Below are 20,912 nucleotides of genomic sequence, written 5' to 3' on the forward strand. Positions count from 1 at the left end.
GGTAATTAATAATGAAATACGAAATTTTGGGCAAAATCTTTTTCTATATTACTCTTCAAAAGATATCTTTAAAAAAGTTATAGACATAGAAACGTCTACTTCATGCTCCCTTGGCTCTAAAAAAAAATGGTTACGCAATATAACAGTTCGATAACAGCTTTGCATAGACCAGTAGCACTAAGCAGTGATCATTTTCAGATGTTGAAATATAACACAATTAAACTTTAATTACATAATTATGAACAATACAACTTCCTGTTTATGAGTATAAGAATAAACATGCAACTGATAAATTATACATTAAATTAAGAAAGACGATTTCATGCATGTGAAAAAAATATCAATGGCCATTTTGGGTATGTTGTCTGTTATATATAGTTCATCACGCCGCATTCCCTTTCCTACGTAGCATGAATGTTATCGGTCATTATCGGTTATATCGGGTCCATGCTTTTTCTCAGACTGTTTAAGCCTTCTTTGCACTTAATCCGTGGTATGTGTACTGAAAGATATTCTAGAACATGAAGAGATGGTTTATATACAAATTGAAATTGGCTTTGAATTAGCTTCCGGTAACTGCGAGTTCTCGGTACTTTGTCTTTTTATCATGATGTGATGAGTCCAGCCTTTTCCAATTGACCTTACAGTTTGTGCTTATGATGTGCTGTTTTCAAAATCTCTCATATAAGGACGGATTAAGCGCTTACAAACATGTTAGCCCCGCCGAATTCTTTAAGTGCCTATTCAGTAGTTGTCATATGTTGGTGTCTGCAGTATTTATTTATTGTTTTTAACATTAATTAGGCCATTGGTTTTCTCGTTTGAATTGTTTTATATTTTGTCATACCGTGCCATTTGCTTTTATAAAACTTGACCCCAAGCATCACTGAAGAGACATTAATTGAGAGACTAAAGATACCAAAGGGATATTCAAACTCATAAGTCGAAAACAAACTGACAATGCCATGGCAAAAAACAAAAAACGACGAAAAGACAAACAACTGTTTATAAACAGTACACAAAACACAACATAGAAAACTAAAGACTGAGCAACACGAACCTGCTCCACATGCGGCACCCGTCGTGTTGCTCATGCAAGTTCAAATCTAGCGATAAGTCTAATTCGGTAGGTCACATTTGAGAAAAGAACACGGGATTGTGATTACGACAATTGGAACATATCCGTCGTCATCTGCGAAAAAGATGTTCCATAACGATAGACCAACTCGTGATGCATGGCGTCCGTTATATTTTCTAATGGATGATATCAACATCACCACTTGGAACTCTTGGTTTAATAGCTTCCTTGTAAGCAGCAAACCTCTATCAAGAAAATCAAGACAGGAAATGCAAGCTCTGGAATATCGTATCAACTGCGAGTATATACTCCATATGCAAAGCGCTGCCGGAATGTTGCTACATAGAAATGGAAAGTTCACAAGTGGGAAGCTGAAATCATCTTTTTTTGTCGTAAAGTTTTGTTCTCAACTGGCCCTCAGTGTCAATTTCAAGATGCAAGTCAAGATATAAGGCAGACTTAAATGTACCAGTTGTATCCTTTATTTCAAATTCGATGGGATAGATGTGTTCAAAATTCTAGTATTCACCAAACTTTGAATTATTTAGTGAGGACATCATTTATATAGCAGAACGTGAAGTCAAATGATAATCCTAGCTTCTTTCATTCTTCCTAGGAAGCTCATGTCTGAAGTCAGACCCATGAGTCATATGGATAAAGGAACAAGTGGGTAAAAGAGCACAGTTGGCTCCCATGGGAATGCCGATTGTTTGTTGAAAAACACGTCCTCCAAACGTAACAAATATGTTGTCAATCAAGAAATCAAGCATCTTGATAATGTCAGTTTCAGAGAATTTTTCGTTCGAAGCTACGATTTATCCATTCCGAGGACGAGATACTTTTATCTACATTGGCCATTCTTTTTTCTGAAACAAAGCAGAACGAGTTCTTTTAATTTGTCTTTTAGTTTGGAATGGGGAAGGAACACTTGTGTAAAGGGTAGAAAAGTCAAATTTTTAATACTTGCAAAGTGAAAGAGACTTAGATTGTATGTAATCTAACAGATCTTCGGAATTTTTAAGTATCCACATCTCATTCACACCGCCACTCGAGTAGGTAGTTTCAAGAATTGTTGAAATGGGCATCTGGCCTTGAAAAATTGGTTCCACCGTTAATGTTAATATCAATAGTGGGTTATTGACCATGAGGGTAGATATTCGAAGTGATTCTCTGTTATTCAAGGTACTTTAATAAATATAGTGATTATACTTTGGCAAATATATTTACTTTCTTTCGATAATTCTTAATCAACACTTAAAATATTTAACGCGTAGAAATTTAAAAAAAAGTCATGGTAAAGCATATTTTTTATATTGTTATGCTCTTTTTTTTCTCTTCGGTAGCATAGTTGAAATATCGTTATTTGTGGTGTAGCTGTCTTTCTTTTTTCTCTAAGAAAGTTAAAACATGATATTATATTCCTGATTAAACTGGAACATATGAACAAATTAGTTAGAATATTGTTTACACAGTTAACATAATATAAGTCGTGCTGATTCAATTTCTCGTTGCATATCATATACATTTTTCTGTGTGCTTAATTTGATTTATTATCTAGGTGTTATAAATATCATCATTGATAGTATCGTATACAGTAAGATAAGGAGAATGTATTAAACTATGTCTCCTCTTTAGTTACATTAGTCAAAACAAAGGAATCCATATGAGTGTGATTATAATGATTTCAAACAAAATAATACATACAATTTATGTCTATACGATGATATTTCAGTAAATAAAGTTTGTGACATGAAACATGGTTATCGGGATATACAATATGTGAAAATTTGACAAAAATATTTGTCAAATTATTGAACAGATAATTGTTCCAATATTTTGACAAACGAAGTTGAGTACAATTTTTATGCAGTCTGCATCATTGTATATCATCTTTAGATTCTGTATAGTTCATATTAAAAATTTCCATTGGAGGTAACTTTCTTTTCTTTGACAAGATTATAATAAGTCCTCCACCAAGTATCACGCCTACCAATAATAATCCTAATCCTATTCCAGCAGCAGCACCTAATTAAATAAATAACTCGATATTATCAATTTGTTTATTTTTGTTTTGTCATTATTTAAAAAAATCTAAATTCTATATCCTAATTAGATTTATTAAAGAACTAAATGCTTCTTTTTGTATTTCTATTGGGGTGTAAAAGCGTTTACCGAAGCACATTTTGTATGAAGCGTGGAAGACTTTGTTATTCTGAATTTGTAGAACATAAAGAAGATGGAGACTTTTTATTCTGTTTTTATAGTATATGATGCCTCGATATTTTTGTCTGCCAATCCAAATTACGGATTCTAACTAAATATACATATACTGTAATCATATAAGGATAACAACTTTATTATTCTGCATTTGTAGTATATATTCATGTTAATATAAAAGCAAACATTACTAAAAATGTTAAATTCATAATGTTATGGTATGTCCGTAAAACTATGTACTTATCTTGCGCCTTAGTTTTAAAATAAATAAGTTGTCGTTGTTTTTTTATACGGCATTTGTTCTTCATATTTTGGACGAACTTTTCAGATTTCTCTTATTATCAACAAATATAAATACTGACCGATTTTACCTTCAGTATTAACGTGAGCAAATCACATGTTTCTGGAATAAGCTTCCTATGAGTTACGCTCGAGATTAAAAGTTTGGAAAGTCAAATATAAATAGGACGTTGGAGAATTAAATAAAACCCAAAAAAATCCAAATAAAACAGACAAAAACTATCTACGGTCAACTTTGCTTGAGGAATTAGCATTCCTAACTGTAATGTTATAACAGTTGTGGAATACGAAAAGAAAGATAACAATGAATCCAACATAATATTCAGATAAAATGTGATGCATTCAGATCAAAATTATTTTTCAGATATCAAATACAACATCAATGATACGAACCTGAGGAAACTCCTTTGTTGCTTGACGGTTGCGGTGACTGCTTTTGTTTAGCAGGAGTGTTTGAGTAATAAGTTCCTGAAAATGATAAGAAACCGTTTTGATTATATTTTAAAAAGGAAATGGATGTTAAATTCAAAGATCCATATTAGGTGAGTTCAATGTACGATTGAGGTAAACACATCATTTACAAGTTGGCGTAAATACAAAATTTCAATCCTGGTATTTATAATGAGTTTATTTAGAGGGGTAGATGTTTGACTTAGCCTTATTAGGTTGATATGTTTATATCGATACATGTACAACTTTCATATTCATATTCATATTATTTTGAAAATTGGCTAGTACAACATTATTTCAACAGACTTTTATTATTGATTGCGAGGATTTAAGATCAAATTATTATCAAAGCTTTTCACAGCGAAACAACAGTCCACAAATTGCTATCATAAGTAAATGAATATTTGTCTGAAACGGTAATTTTGATCTTATCATCATCGGAAAAGTCTGAAAAAAGAATTACTAGTACTAGTATTCAGTCATGTTCAGTCTTTCGGTCAATTACTAGACTCCAATGCGGTAAATTATGTACTGTTCAGAATATTCGTTTGCAGTCAATTCAGTACTGTGCAGTACCTTTCAGACAATGCAGTATTGTGTTGATGAGTACAGATAAATAACAACAGTCTGAACATAGTATGAACAGATCTTAATTCACTGTCAGCGAATTGTTTGAACACAGTGGATATATTAAAAATTGACTGAAAGACTGAAAATTACTAAATAATTTTCTGTTCAGTCATGTAAGAGCTGTTCTGATCATAATGAACGTTTCAGATCAAAAATTGTTAACAAGTGTATAAAATAGAAAAAAAAACTTTCAAATATTCGGCATCTTTCTACAATTTAATAGGATTTGAAGGATGTTTACTGTCCGGCTCAGATAGATTATCTGCATTACAAAAAAAGTTCCTTCAAATATGTGCGAAACTTTATTATGGGAAGTAATCGATTTTCAACTGCAATCCTCCACCTCTACATCTTTTGTTTTGTGAATTTTTTTTTCCTTTCTATGATAGCGTTGTCTTCCGTTCAGAATTTCCTTGCGTTCCCATGAAATATTACCATTTAATACTACCATTCAAATCATTTACTATGTCTTGTACAATACGCATCTTACATTTTTATCATTTGACCCTAGTTAAAAAGATAAACCAAGATCTCTTCTCTTATTTCTAAATACCATTTTGACAGTTAAATATTTTGTAAATTATTTTTACTTGTGTATTACAAATAACAATTAACCAGTTTAGAACTATGAAGAAATCTGGGACTATTATACTAACCGGCATAGTATAATAGTCCCAGGAAGAAATGTCAATTATATCTATGTCAAGCACAACTCTAACAATTAGAGACACAATTAACCTATTTCGGTGTGTATATCGTGGCCGGACGGACGCCAAATGGAGATGATCTATATAATCATAGATATAATAGCTATTATATCTATGATATAATACAGCTTTATACGTCAAGTAATTAAATTTGCGATATATGTACTAGTATTTTGACATTATTTATATTTCAAGTACAATTTTTTGTACTCTTTGAGATTATTTTTACGCCTTGGAATTTTTAGACTGCACTTGCAAGTACACAAAGTCGATAAGATATATTTATAACACTCGAGCTATTAATAGCATAATTGACTTACCAGCAATAGATCTAATGAACCTGTCGGTGATATTTACCTGCTGATGTATTAAAAGCGTAGGCTACAAAATCCAAACAATTTGACAGTGGTGATAATGACACCTTCTTTATCTGAATTTATTTTATTTATCTCGATAATTTCATTTTTAAGTTTGATTTTATGTCCGTAATGTTTTCCTATTATTGTAGCATATCTATTTGTTGGTTTTTGTTTAATTCCGTAATTTCGTCCAATCAGAGTAAAGGTTGGTAATTAGCTGGTCCTCGACTGACTACTACCAGAGACATATAATACAATTGTATTATATGTCTCTGCTACTACACAGTTGAGAACCAGCTTAGATTGGTGAAGTCATGCATGGTGTTACCATAGTTAAGCGTCCTTAGGTCACAAACCAAAATTATTACTGACTGCGCGAGTCAAAAAAGAATATGCGGTATGATTCCCAATAAGACAACTTTCCATCAGACACCAAATCCAATTACCTTGTTGATTGAATATTGCATTTTTTCTTCTCAATCTGATTGTTTAGCTGCCATCTCGTTCACGTGTATCCCATATCTGCTTTTATCTTACGTCCTATACATTTCTAGCAATATCATTGGTTAAAAGCGACCGCGTGGAGATCCTGTATATTTCATATGGGAATAGTAGGCGTGGTTTATTTCAATACACGGTTAGTAGTGGTGTTACGTCCCTTTATAAAAACAACACGGTGTCGAGGAAAAATCTGAAACGTTTTACCCGGACAACAGATGAAGAAATTGATGATGAACGATTGAAATAAGTCACTTAAAGTGCAGAAAACACACAAGTTTTTACAGTTGGCATTTGTTTTGGTATATACCAATGGAAGTACGTTCTTTATATTGAAAACTTGATCACATTGATAATTTAAGCCATTAATCGAAATTCCACATGTCAACATAGTCGGTGAGATAAATTCGTTACACAGTGTGCTAGTGACCTAATACGATATATATGGGTTCAGTAAATTTCATATGGGGTTCGAGCTTCGCTCTCACCTGATATGGAATTTACTGACCCCATATATATCGTATTAGGTCACTAGCAAACTGTGTAACTAATATTATTATAATTCCTGCTTACTTAAATTGCAATCATCTTTTGATATACATATTTTTTATTTATCAATTTGTTTATAAGAAAAAAAAACAGATTTTGAATGGAGGATTCGCTATCTATTTTTATTTTATTAATTTTATCTCGTTTATGCGATCACCCCGGGTTTTTTTTTTTTTTTTTTGGTAGGTTTCGTGTTGCTCAGTCTTTAGTTTTCAAGTTGTGTTTTGTAGACTGTTGTTTGTCTTTTGGTCGTTTTTCTTCTCTTTTTTTTGCCATGTCATTGTCAGTTCGTTTTCGACTATGAGTTTTACTATACCTTTGGTATCTGCATGCCGCCTCTCTTATATTAATTTTTTATGAATATTCCGCAAAAAAATAGTAGAGGAGAAACAGATTATCTTACCTCGACCTTTCTCTTAATTATAATTGGAGAAAGTTTAACATCAAAACCCTTCGACAAAAAGGTATGCAATTTTGAACAGATATATCATGTTATGGAGGGGTATTTGCGAAAAATACCAGTCAAGGGACGGTGAAATTTCCCAAGCCGCTAGGCGAGGGAAATTTGGTCGCAAGACTGGTATTTTTCGCAAATACCCCTCCATAACATGATATATCTGTTTAATTACACCGAATAGATTTTGATTGAAACTGTCTGTACAATGTCATGTGAAGGGAAATCGTAGTACCGCGGGAATTATACATGTACTTATATGCGTTAGTGCTGCCTTTTTGTAACGTCATGTTATCTATATGTGTAAACGTCATTGTTATTCCATCATTAAATCGTTCATTTGTATAGACATTTTTTCCCCTCTTTATATGTATATTTCTGACAGTTTTCGGTTTAACTCAATTAATAGTGCTTAACCATGTTGTCGGGATAAAGTGAGAAAGGTTCCGAATAATTTTGGCGGGAACAGGCTCACGAGGGTAAAAAAGGAATATCTAAAATGGCAAATACCACGGCAGAGAGGGGAATTTGAGGCAAATTCACCGGCAGTGGTGAAAAAACAGGCAAATTCGTTTGAAATGAGGAAAAATGTTAGAATATGCGAAAAATACACTGGCTAACAACCAATTAAAATCCGGCATTCTTATATAAGGTGTAATTATCTCCATTATTACCAAATTGTAGATCGCTATTCTAAGGTTGACCCTTAAGAAATATCGGACAAAGATCCACGACCACATATCAAGTTCCTTTAATCATCCTGTTTGTAATTGATTTCTGACTTAAAAAATGATAGAACAAATGTTTCATCTGGCATGTCTGGAGCAGGCTACGAGTTTTTTGCAGGATCATGTTTTAAGTTAATCTATGCGTTTATATTATTTTTATAGTGCCAATTGCTGTGTGTTTCTTAGTGTTTTTTTTCAATGATTCTGTTTGATTTTATCAAAGTTCATTGGAAATATTTATAAATGGATATGTGTGATATATGTCAATGTGGTAGCATCCGAAAGAGACACAAACACAGAAAAAATAGGTAATTAATAATGAAATACGAAATTTTGGGCAAAATCTTTTTCTATATTACTCTTCAAAAGATATCTTTAAAAAAGTTATAGACATAGAAACGTCTACTTCATGCTCCCTTGGCTCTAAAAAAAATGGTTACGCAATATAACAGTTCGATAACAGCTTTGCATAGACCAGTAGCACTAAGCAGTGATCATTTTCAGATGTTGAAATATAACACAATTAAACTTTAATTACATAATTATGAACAATACAACTTCCTGTTTATGAGTATAAGAATAAACATGCAACTGATACATTATACATTAAATTAAGAAAGACGATTTCATGCATGTGAAAAAAATATCAATGGCCATTTTGGGTATGTTGTCTGTTATATATAGTTCATCACGCCGCATTCCCTTTCCTACGTAGCATGAATGTTATCGGTCATTATCGGTTATATCGGGTCCATGCTTTTTCTCAGACTGTTTAAGCCTTCTTTGCACTTAATCCGTGGTATGTGTACTGAAAGATATTCTAGAACATGAAGAGATGGTTTATATACAAATTGAAATTGGCTTTGAATTAGCTTCCGGTAACTGCGAGTTCTCGGTACTTTGTCTTTTTATCATGATGTGATGAGTCCAGCCTTTTCCAATTGACCTTACAGTTTGTGCTTATGATGTGCTGTTTTCAAAATCTCTCATATAAGGACGGATTAAGCGCTTACAAACATGTTAGCCCCGCCGAATTCTTTAAGTGCCTATTCAGTAGTTGTCATATGTTGGTGTCTGCAGTATTTGTTTTTATATTTATTGTTTTTAACATTAATTAGGCCATTGGTTTTCTCGTTTGAATTGTTTTATATTTTGTCATACCGTGCCATTTGCTTTTATAAAACTTGACCCCAAACATCACTGAAGAGACATTAATTGAGAGACTAAAGATACCAAAGGGATATTCAAACTCATAAGTCGAAAACAAACTGACAATGCCATGGCAAAAAACAAAAAACGACGAAAAGACAAACAACTGTTTATAAACAGTACACAAAACACAACATAGAAAACTAAAGACTGAGCAACACGAACCTGCTCCACATGCGGCACCCGTCGTGTTGCTCATGCAAGTTCAAATCTAGCGATAAGTCTAATTCGGTAGGTCACATTTGAGAAAAGAACACGGGATTGTGATTACGACAATTGGAACATATCCGTCGTCATCTGCGAAAAAGATGTTCCATAACGATAGACCAACTCGTGATGCATGGCGTCCGTTATATTTTCTAATGGATGATATCAACATCACCACTTGGAACTCTTGGTTTAATAGCTTCCTTGTAAGCAGCAAACCTCTATCAAGAAAATCAAGACAGGAAATGCAAGCTCTGGAATATCGTATCAACTGCGAGTATATACTCCATATGCAAAGCGCTGCCGGAATGTTGCTACATAGAAATGGAAAGTTAACAAGTGGGAAGCTGAAATCATCTTTTTTTGTCGTAAAGTTTTGTTCTCAACTGGCCCTCAGTGTCAATTTCAAGATGCAAGTCAAGATATAAGGCAGACTTAAATGTACCAGTTGTATCCTTTATTTCAAATTCGATGGGATAGATGTGTTCAAAATTCTAGTATTCACCAAACTTTGAATTATTTAGTGAGGACATCATTTATATAGCAGAACGTGAAGTCAAATGATAATCCTAGCTTCTTTCATTCTTCCTAGGAAGCTCATGTCTGAAGTCAGACCCATGAGTCATATGGATAAAGGAACAAGTGGGTAAAAGAGCACAGTTGGCTCCCATGGGAATGCCGATTGTTTGTTGAAAAACACGTCCTCCAAACGTAACAAATATGTTGTCAATCAAGAAATCAAGCATCTTGATAATGTCAGTTTCAGAGAATTTTTCGTTCGAAGCTACGATTTATCCATTCCGAGGACGAGATACTTTTATCTACATTGGCCATTCTTTTTTCTGAAACAAAGCAGAACGAGTTCTTTTAATTTGTCTTTTAGTTTGGAATGGGGAAGGAACATTTGTGTAAAGGGTAGAAAAGTCAAATTTTTAATACTTTTGCAAAGTGAAAGAGACTTAGATTGTATGTAATCTAACAGATCTTCGGAATTTTTAAGTATCCACATCTCATTCACACCGCCACTCGAGTAGGTAGTTTCAAGAATTGTTGAAATGGGCATCTGGCCTTGAAAAATTGGTTCCACCGTTAATGTTAATATCAATAGTGGGTTATTGACCATGAGGGTAGATATTCGAAGTGATTCTCTGTTATTCAAGGTACTTTAATAAATATAGTGATTATACTTTGGCAAATATATTTACTTTCTTTCTATAATTCTTAATCAACACTTAAAATATTTAACGCGTAGAAATTTAAAAAAAAGTCATGGTAAAGCATATTTTTTATATTGTTATGCTCTTTTTTTTCTCTTCGGTAGCATAGTTGAAATATCGTTATTTGTGGTGTAGCTGTCTTTCTTTTTTCTCTAAGAAAGTTAAAACATGATATTATATTCCTGATTAAACTGGAACATATGAACAAATTAGTTAGAATATTGTTTACACAGTTAACATAATATAAGTCGTGCTGATTCAATTTCTCGTTGCATATCATATACATTTTTCTGTGTGCTTAATTTGATTTATTATCTAGGTGTTATAAATATCATCATTGATAGTATCGTATACAGTAAGATAAGGAGAATGTATTAAACTATGTCTCCTCTTTAGTTACATTAGTCAAAACAAAGGAATCCATATGAGTGTGATTATAATGATTTCAAACAAAATAATACATACAATTTATGTCTATACGATGATATTTCAGTAAATAAAGTTTGTGACATGAAACATGGTTATCGGGATATACAATATGTGAAAATTTGACAAAAATATTTGTCAAATTATTGAACAGATAATTGTTCCAATATTTTGACAAACGAAGTTGAGTACAATTTTTATGCAGTCTGCATCATTGTATATCATCTTTAGATTCTGTATAGTTCATATTAAAAATTTCCATTGGAGGTAACTTTCTTTTCTTTGACAAGATTATAATAAGTCCTCCACCAAGTATCACGCCTACCAATAATAATCCTAATCCTATTCCAGCAGCAGCACCTAATTAAATAAATAACTCGATATTATCAATTTGTTTATTTTTGTTTTGTCATTATTTAAAAAAATCTAAATTCTATATCCTAATTAGATTTATTAAAGAACTAAATGCTTCTTTTTGTATTTCTATTGGGGTGTAAAAGCGTTTACCGAAGCACATTTTGTATGAAGCGTGGAAGACTTTGTTATTCTGAATTTGTAGAACATAAAGAAGATGGAGACTTTTTATTCTGTTTTTATAGTATATGATGCCTCGATATTTTTGTCTGCCAATCCAAATTACGGATTCTAACTAAATATACATATACTGTAATCATATAAGGATAACAACTTTATTATTCTGCATTTGTAGTATATATTCATGTTAATATAAAAGCAAACATTACTAAAAATGTTAAATTCATAATGTTATGGTATGTCCGTAAAACTATGTACTTATCTTGCGCCTTAGTTTTAAAATAAATAAGTTGTCGTTGTTTTTTTATACGGCATTTGTTCTTCATATTTTGGACGAACTTTTCAGATTTCTCTTATTATCAACAAATATAAATACTGACCGATTTTACATTCAGTATTAACGTGAGCAAATCACATGTTTCTGGAATAAGCTTCCTATGAGTTACGCTCGAGATTAAAAGTTTGGAAAGTCAAATATAAATAGGACGTTGGAGAATTAAATAAAACCCAAAAAAATCCAAATAAAACAGACAAAAACTATCTACGGTCAACTTTGCTTGAGGAATTAGCATTCCTAACTGTAATGTTATAACAGTTGTGGAATACGAAAAGAAAGATAACAATGAATCCAACATAATATTCAGATAAAATGTGATGCATTCAGACCAAAATTATTTTTCAGATATCAAATACAACATCAATGATACGAACCTGAGGAAACTCCTTTGTTGCTTGACGGTTGCGGTGACTGCTTTTGTTTAGCAGGAGTGTTTGAGTAATAAGTTCCTGAAAATGATAAGAAACCGTTTTGATTATATTTTAAAAAGGAAATGGATGTTAAATTCAAAGATCCATATTAGGTGAGTTCAATGTACGATTGAGGTGAACACTTCATTTACAAGTTGGCGCAAATACAAAATTTAAATCCTGGTATTTATAATGAGTTTATTTAGAGGGGTAGATGTTTGACTTAGCCTTATTAGGTTGATATGTTTATATCGATACATGTACAACTTTCATATTCATATTCATATTATTTTGAAAATTGGCTAGTACAACATTATTTCAACAGACTTTTATTATTGATTGCGAGGATTTAAGATCAAATTATTATCAAAGCTTTTCACAGCGAAACAACAGTCCACAAATTGCTATCATAAGTAAATGAATATTTGTCTGAAACGGTAATTTTGATCTTATCATCATCGGAAAAGTCTGAAAAAAGAATTACTAGTACTAGTATTCAGTCATGTTCAGTCTTTCGGTCAATTACTAGACTCCAATGCGGTAAATTATGTACTGTTCAGAATATTCGTTTGCAGTCAATTCAGTACTGTGCAGTACCTTTCAGACAATGCAGTATTGTGTTGATGAGTACAGATAAATAACAACAGTCTGAACATAGTATGAACAGATCTTAATTCACTGTCAGCGAATTGTTTGAACACAGTGGATATATTAAAAATTGACTGAAAGACTGAAAATTACTAAATAATTTTCTGTTCAGTCATGTAAGAGCTGTTCTGATCATAATGAACGTTTCAGATCAAAAATTGTTAACAAGTGTATAAAATAGAAAAAAAAACTTTCAAATATTCGGCATCTTTCTACAATTTAATAGGATTTGAAGGATGTTTACTGTCCGGCTCAGATAGATTATCTGCATTACAAAAAAAGTTCCTTCAAATATGTGCGAAACTTTATTATGGGAAGTAATCGATTTTCAACTGCAATCCTCCACCTCTACATCTTTTGTTTTGTGAATGTTTTTTTCCTTTCTATGATAGCGTTGTCTTCCGTTCAGAATTTCCTTGCGTTCCCATGAAATATTACCATTTAATACTACCATTCAAATCATTTACTATGTCTTGTACAATACGCATCTTACATTTTTATCATTTGACCCTAGTTAAAAAGATAAACCAAGATCTCTTCTCTTATTTCTAAATACCATTTTGACAGTTAAATATTTTGTAAATTATTTTTACTTGTGTATTACAAATTTCGTTAATAAAATATGTTACTATTATATATGCGAATATGTACAGATAACTTCAACCTATGACTGTAAAAGTTTATCAGTATTTTTTGGTAGAATCATTGCAATGGTGTATTATGGTAGTGCAGGCTGAACGGGTTATCTTTGAATATCATTTATTTGCTAGCATATACCTACTTGTATATAAATCACAATAATCTGTTGCTATGACTCTCAGTCCTGAGACAGGATGAGCAGGGGTTAATCTACATGTTGTATCATTGCCACAGAAGGAAAATGAGTTACAAGTAAATGACTCAGTCTGGATACATAGTTGAGCACACTGGTCAACAGAAACTGCTTCTATGTTGAGCATTTGTGGAGTAATTTTAACCGTTGACCTAGCTTTACGCTTAAAGTCATTTACATAGCTTCCTAAAACAAAATCAAAAGAAATATTTGAAAAAACATATCAATAAATGTGTCACATCAATGATATACTACATTGGATGAGCCAGTTTAAAAAGAAATAGATAAAAACAGAATACTCTTCATAAAAAGAAAAACTAAAACAAGACAAGAACAGGAAAAACGCAAAGATAACATTTAGAATTGATTATAAAAATTGATCATTAACATTCAATCTGGATGACCAAATTTGTTTGTGAATATTTTCCAATTTTATAAAAAAAATAAGCCTATTTTAAAAACATTTTTGTTAAATCAACTTAGAACAGAAGCATAGTCCCCAAATATTTTTTTGCCAGCGAATAGATAAACACAAAATTCAACTAATGTGTAAATATTTTTCAGCGTCAGTTTGTTTTATGTTATTATAAGCTTTTGCTGGTCAAATAATTACGATTTTGTTTAGTTTCGTCATTTTGCCTAGTAATTTTCTGTAAATATATGGCTGCAACACACATTATAATGATATATTTTAAACCCAAACTGCAGTGTTTGATTTAATTTGATACATATTAAAGATTTGATTCTGCAAATTAGAGATAGTTTGAAATGGATTTGATTAAAGGGCCAATTTAGACTCAAATCTGACATCTCTACTACTTTACAACATTAGACATTAAAAGTTGATCTTACCTATGGTGACCCCAAATTTTTCGTTTATTTGTTTAAAAATTTAATAGGTACATCAATGCCGACGAACCAAGCAACGATCGGTTATTTATAAGGTTGAACACAAAAAATAAGTTCTTTTAAAATTGGCTCAATTTATGAATCATTTTGTCATGAAACATTTTTTACATATGTTTATCTCTCAATTACTTCATGTTAACTGAAAGGTGAATCTGTAGTTTTCTTTCGAATAAATTGTTTACCGATACGACTGGTATTACCCTGAAATTAACTGTGCACAATTAACAAACAATGGAATGGTATTACGGAGAACGCAAGTAAATTTTCTTACCTTAATTCATAGCAACGAAAATCATATGCAATATATTCACGCGAATAATACTCTTGGTAGAATTTAATTAAAATGAAAGTAAATAACAATAACTATACCCAAGGTATCATAACTTATTACTTTTAGAATATGGAGATAAGGTATCTTTGAGTATTTAAACGTAAATATTTAAAATACTCACGACTATAAAATGAGCACATTGAGTCAATATTGCTGCCATTCTTTGGAATATCAAGGTGATGTGACTGCAGTAAAGAACAAGACTGAGAAACCAGACAGTAAATAAATGATTTACAGCTTGATGAGAAAATGCATTTCTGAGCACAGGCCTCTGCTGTAGCTGTTATTGTTGTTTGTGTAGAGGATATAGCAGATGTCTGTCCGGGTATGGCGGTGAATTTGTCTATATAAGACCCTGTAAAAAGAAATGTAGAGTTTGCGCAGCAACGAATTTACTAAGACGAAAAAGGAAAGCAGACATTTATAATTAGTATGTTCATATATATGATTTTTATTGTTTTATTATTCTTAAAAGCTAGTGTCCCTCAAAGGAGAATTTTTTTCCCATTATAAATGAATCAGGATCAATAAAACATTCGAAATGTATAAGCAATGTTGTAGATCTAGCAACAGTGAATTCCACATAAAACTTTCAATTAACTGTAACTATTCTATCATTATGGTACAATTTACATTCAATGTGAAATGAAAACATGACGCCGGTAAACATATTTTGTTCTTTTCTAGTGAAATTGTTATATCATGAGTGGTAAAACAAAATACATTAACATAAATCAATTCTAATAGCTCTTCTGTTGAAAAAAATCCAATTCCTTTGATTATGTATTTAAGTCTTACTATAGTATAGATCACACGTGGGTCTATCATATATTAAATCTGTCCTGTTTTGTGCATATGTGCTAGCCAACAAACAAACACCCGCTTTATAACAGTACACAAATGAGTAGCAATCAAAATCTAATTCAGTTAAACAGGCATCCGCACAATCATCTACTGATATTCCAGTAAGAAACCCAGTCAAACCTTTCTGGGATTTATTTTTCATTGCCTTGAAGTGACTTAATGTTTTGCCTGAAACAGAAGAAAATATTGCTAGCATTTATGCAAGAAACCTTTCTAAATATGTATACAGTTGTAAATCATAATGTAAAGGAATTTGGTGTTTTTATACCAAAATAACGAAATCCTTTGAACTTGAAAATCTTAATCACCATCTTGAAATTATAGATCTTTTTACAAAATATAACATATCTAAAAACTTACAGATGTCTTTATTTTTTTATTTGTTTTACTTTAAGCTATTTGTATTTTAAATATTGCAGTTTTTATTTATTTAAATATTTTTTTCATATTTTCATATTGAAACGTTCTTACACCGTTTTGAATTATTACAAAATAAATAAATAATTAGTATGATATGAATATGAATTAAAATTTGTCAGTACAATATACCACTTTGGAGAATAAAACAGGAGTTTAAACACTAAGGTTTCGTAGTCACCAGCAGTATACGAGCTGCTATAGTTCCTATATTTGTAGCACAACAGTCTTATTCGGGCAAATTTGTTGTGGTCTAAACTTAATAACTATCCCGTTGTCATTTCAAAAAATATTAAGATTGATTGAGTGTTGTTTGCTAAAAGCTAACAGATAGTGAAGACGATTTTTCAAAAGAGTTGGTAGAAACAGTACTTTAAAAATAAGGAGATGTGGTATGATTGCCAGTGAGACAACTATCCACCAAAGCTCAAATGAAGTGGATGTAAGCAATTATAGTACTGTCTTCAACAATGCATGTTTATATATGACCATGTTTGGGTGAAGAATAGGAAAAATACACTATTCTCATAAAAAGATTAGCTTTGTCTGCTTAAGAGATACTAGATGTTAATTTTTTTTTATCATTCAAAAGCATAAAAATACTACAACATTGTTTTGTGTAAGGTCCGGTTAAAAGCAAATGGAATGTTTGCGATTTAAAATGTCATTTTGGAGGAAAATAGACCCAACTATGTTTTATGTAATATATATGTATATAAGATATGACATAAGAAATTTGAGACATGGTTTTGCAGCTTGTATCCAGTGCTTATTAATGCAATATTAAACTAAAAAAATGTACTTTGTTACTGTAAAACTGAACGTGCTAATTTAGAACATAAGAAGTTACAACAAATAAACAACAATCTCCTCTAAATATGGCATCTATATTATATTTCCTTATTTGTAATATGAGTGACAATGTGTTTAGGAACTAGCTCATTGGTTCTTCTTTCATCTCTTACTAGGTTAATCACGGATAAAGTTTCAAATTTTTGTCAATTGGAAGTACAATGTGTAATATACCATTAGTAAATCTTACTGCATGTGATTTTTTTTTACTGCGTAATGGTTTGATTGATCATTAGAAGCAAATGATAATATTAAACGGTACCAATTTTACTAAATTTGCATTTCGACAAATAAAGTCTCTTCAATGATGCTCGGGACCAAAGTATTTGTAAATTCAAAACTTAATACAAACGTTAAAGAGCTGATATGATAAAAAAAAAAATGACCCGAAAAACATAGCCAAATCCGAACATTGAATCAGTGCTATTCATGGGGGAGAAAACATTCATTACTTTCAAAAGATTATCAATTTTTTTGTCACTGAAAATTTCATAAAATCAAGAGATATCGACACAGTTGTATTGGTAATATTTTACTGTCACAACTGTACTGCAACAGATACGTATTTCGACAATCCATGTCTCTTCGGTATTTTTCGCATAACTAACTTATAAAAGCGCCCGCGTAAAATCATAAACATCTTATAATGGTTTAGATATCTATGGTGAGTTTATTTAGATTGACAGTGTGTATCTTTTTACAAACAAGCGGGATATACAATTACCAACAATTCCTGTTCACTTATATCCCTGTTCTGATACAATTTCAATTATTATAGTCATTTACTTAAACTATATGACATAAGGAAACTTACTTGACAACGGTTTTCCATCGTTTCTTAATATATTGTCATCGATTGCTGTAGCATTAAACACATATATCTGAAAAAGAAAGTATATACATCTATATCTACAGTTTGGAACGTTTACCAATTAAAGTAGTTTATACAAAACAATCATTATCCAATATCAACAGCAAAACTGATGAAAAATTTATTATTTGACATGCAAAATATGTTTAACTTTGAAATATTAGATAATCACTTACTATGAAAATAATCACAACATGGTTTTTTTAATTTGCTGTTGTAAGATTTTGAGTCATTTTAAATTAAAGAATGTATTTCCCTCATGCATATCTCTGATTCCTTGGCCGATTTTGGTTTCTTTTTGGTCCTTTTTGGTTTATGATCGCTCCAACGTTTGTATTATTTTTTTCTTTTCAAATATTTCGGCACAAGCGTCACTGAAGAGACATTTATTGCCGAAATGCGCATCTGGTGCAGTAAAATTGATATGGGATTATTACTTTACATTTTCAGACGTAGAAATCAAAGTGCGGTAAGCAGCTGCACAAAATGATGAGTTGAGTAAGCAAACCGCCAAAAATCGATTTAATATTTGTTATGAACCAATAATCTTGATGAGTTGTGCACCTACAATTTATCTAACCTTTCATCATCTAGCAAAGAACATAATATTTTAATGTTCACCGATAGCATTAGAACTAATGAATGCCCTTTTTGATTTTATGCTCTTAAATATTTGAATTTCTAAATTTTTAGCCACAGGATTGCGTTTAATTTTGTTTTCGGCAACTATTACTATGAATGTTCAAATCTTAAGAAAGACAACAGTTATTGTTTTCATATGAAGCCTGTCAAATCACCAATGTCCACAACTTGAGCTCAGAATATTTGTTAGTTCCAATGAAGTTGCTATCTTTTTTGTGGCTATTTGTTCTTGTCAAATCACCAATGTCCACAACTTGAGCTCGGAATATTTGTTAGTTCCAATGAAGTTATTTTGGCATATTGCAAGCAAATGGGAACCAACCAGTATGGAATTATTTTTTCGAGAACTATTACAAATATAGACTGTCAATATGTGTAAGCAATACAAATTATGCAAATAGTTGTTTTTCACAATATTTTCTGAGACATATGAAGTTAAGATTAAAAATAAATAGGGAGGACATTTTCTCTTTCGCATAAACTGCATAATTTCAAAGCTTCATGCACTAGGAAGACAGCTTGCTTATCAGAGAAAAAGTTTGAGAAAGTTTACTTACTGATCCGTCATTCTGTGGAACTGTTATTTTCAATAATCCTCCGTAAACGTTATCATTGATTGTCTCCATAATGGTATCTATGTCGGGTTCTTGGCGATAAGGAACTGTTCAAAATAACGTAAATGATTGCATAGCAAAAACATAAGAAAATTTCCCTGAATGCTTTATATTCTTTTGAATACGAGTTGAATAACAAAGATTATATAAACAGAGAAGCAATCATGTCCCACAGACCGTCATGTTCCTAATGTAAATATGTATTGTTATATGTTATTCAATATATTTAGCTTACAATATCTATAGATTATACGGTCATCTGTATGCATATATCCCGAAGTATCAGTATGTACAGGCTTTTGTTTTGCAAATGAGCTAAACAAACAACAGAAAGATTGATTGATGGATTTGTTAATTTTTATCGCCACTTTCAGCACTATTCTGATATTGTGTGGCGGTCAGACAGTTCTTATTGGTGGAGGAAGCCGGAGTGCCCGGAGAGAGCCACCGACCTTCGGTAGGAAAACTGAAAATCCTAGTCAAGATTGGAGTCGAGAGCACCTGCCACGTGCTGGATTCGAAATCACAACCTCAGTGTTGAAAGGCTAGTGATACAGTACTTCGACTACTTATACCACCGAAGCCCTACAAAAGATACCTTTAGCGTTATATGAAATACTATAATAAACTGTTAACACAGAGATATGTCTCGCCTATTTGTTATTTTGATAATGCAAATGTTGAAATTAAAATAGCAATACTTTAACATATACGTTATGCAAATATTCAAAGTCAATGTACCATGACTGAAGGTACAGGGCTAAACAATCTCCATGGAAATGAGATATGCGAATTGTAATACAACTGCAAACCAAATACCATTGACTTTTCATAAGTCGTTCCCTTTAAACAAACCTAAACACAAACATTAACTTGTAAACTATGTAAAAGTGTCAAAGTCATAATTAAGGGATGGGGTTATATAATCTCCATGGAAATGAAACTTGCAAATGCCAATACATTTGCATACCGAATATCATTGACTTAACATTAGTGGCATCTTAAACTGACCTAATCACAAACTAATACATGTAAGCTAAGCAAAAGTTTCAAAGTCAATAGACCATGACTGAGGGGTAAGGACCAAATATTCTCCATGGAAATGAGATGTGTTAATGCTTATACAACTGCATACCAATTATTATTGACCAACCACTAACGGTCCCCATTAAACTGACCTAATCACAAACTAATACATGAAAACTATGCAAAAGTTTCAAAGTCAATAGACCATGAATGAGGGGGCGGGGCCAAATAATCTCCATGGAAATGAGATATGCCAATGATTATACAACTACATATTAAATATCATTGACCTACCACTAGTGGTTCCCCATAAACTGACATAATCACAAACTAATACATGTAAACTAAGCAAAGTTTCAAAGTCAATAGACCTTGACTGAGGGGGCGAGGCCAAACAATCTCCATGGTAATAAGATGTGCCAATGCTTATACAACTGCATACCAAATGTCATTGACCTGCCACTAGTGGTTCACCATGAACTAGACCTAATCACAAACTAATAATTTGTTGACGCCGCCGACGCCGGACACAGCATACCTATGTCTTGCTTTTTGACTCCGTCAAGGCGAGACAAAAACGGCAAACAATCAAAGGG

The 20,912-nt window shown here is 31.9% G+C and overlaps 1 protein-coding gene across 3 annotated transcripts in view; it reads right to left on the reverse strand.

Moving 5' to 3' along the window:
- Positions 1 to 2,736: 2,736 nt before the first annotated feature.
- LOC127726119 (uncharacterized) overlaps positions 2,737 to 20,912 on the reverse strand; it is a 34,567-nt gene continuing 16,391 nt past the window's right edge. The window contains exons 13-19 of one of the 3 annotated variants that reach the window (XM_052233445.1): positions 19,234 to 19,337; positions 17,978 to 18,044; positions 15,829 to 16,062; positions 15,152 to 15,385; positions 13,740 to 13,976; positions 3,989 to 4,063; positions 2,737 to 3,103 (exon numbers count right to left, since the gene is read on the reverse strand). In XM_052233445.1, coding sequence (XP_052089405.1) covers positions 2,955 to 3,103; positions 3,989 to 4,063; positions 13,740 to 13,976; positions 15,152 to 15,385; positions 15,829 to 16,062; positions 17,978 to 18,044; positions 19,234 to 19,337 — 1,100 coding nt within the window. In that variant the 3' untranslated portion in view covers positions 2,737 to 2,954. Of the gene's footprint in view, positions 3,104 to 3,988; positions 4,064 to 11,022; positions 11,390 to 12,274; positions 12,350 to 13,739; positions 13,977 to 15,151; positions 15,386 to 15,828; positions 16,063 to 17,977; positions 18,045 to 19,233; positions 19,338 to 20,912 lie in introns of those variants that run through there. The other 2 variants (XM_052233444.1, XM_052233443.1) reach the window with 2 other exon arrangements.

Source organism: Mytilus californianus, unplaced genomic scaffold (genome assembly GCF_021869535.1).
Source record: "Mytilus californianus isolate M0D057914Y unplaced genomic scaffold, xbMytCali1.0.p SCAF_1, whole genome shotgun sequence".
Classification (NCBI taxonomy): Eukaryota; Metazoa; Mollusca; class Bivalvia; order Mytilida; family Mytilidae; genus Mytilus; species Mytilus californianus.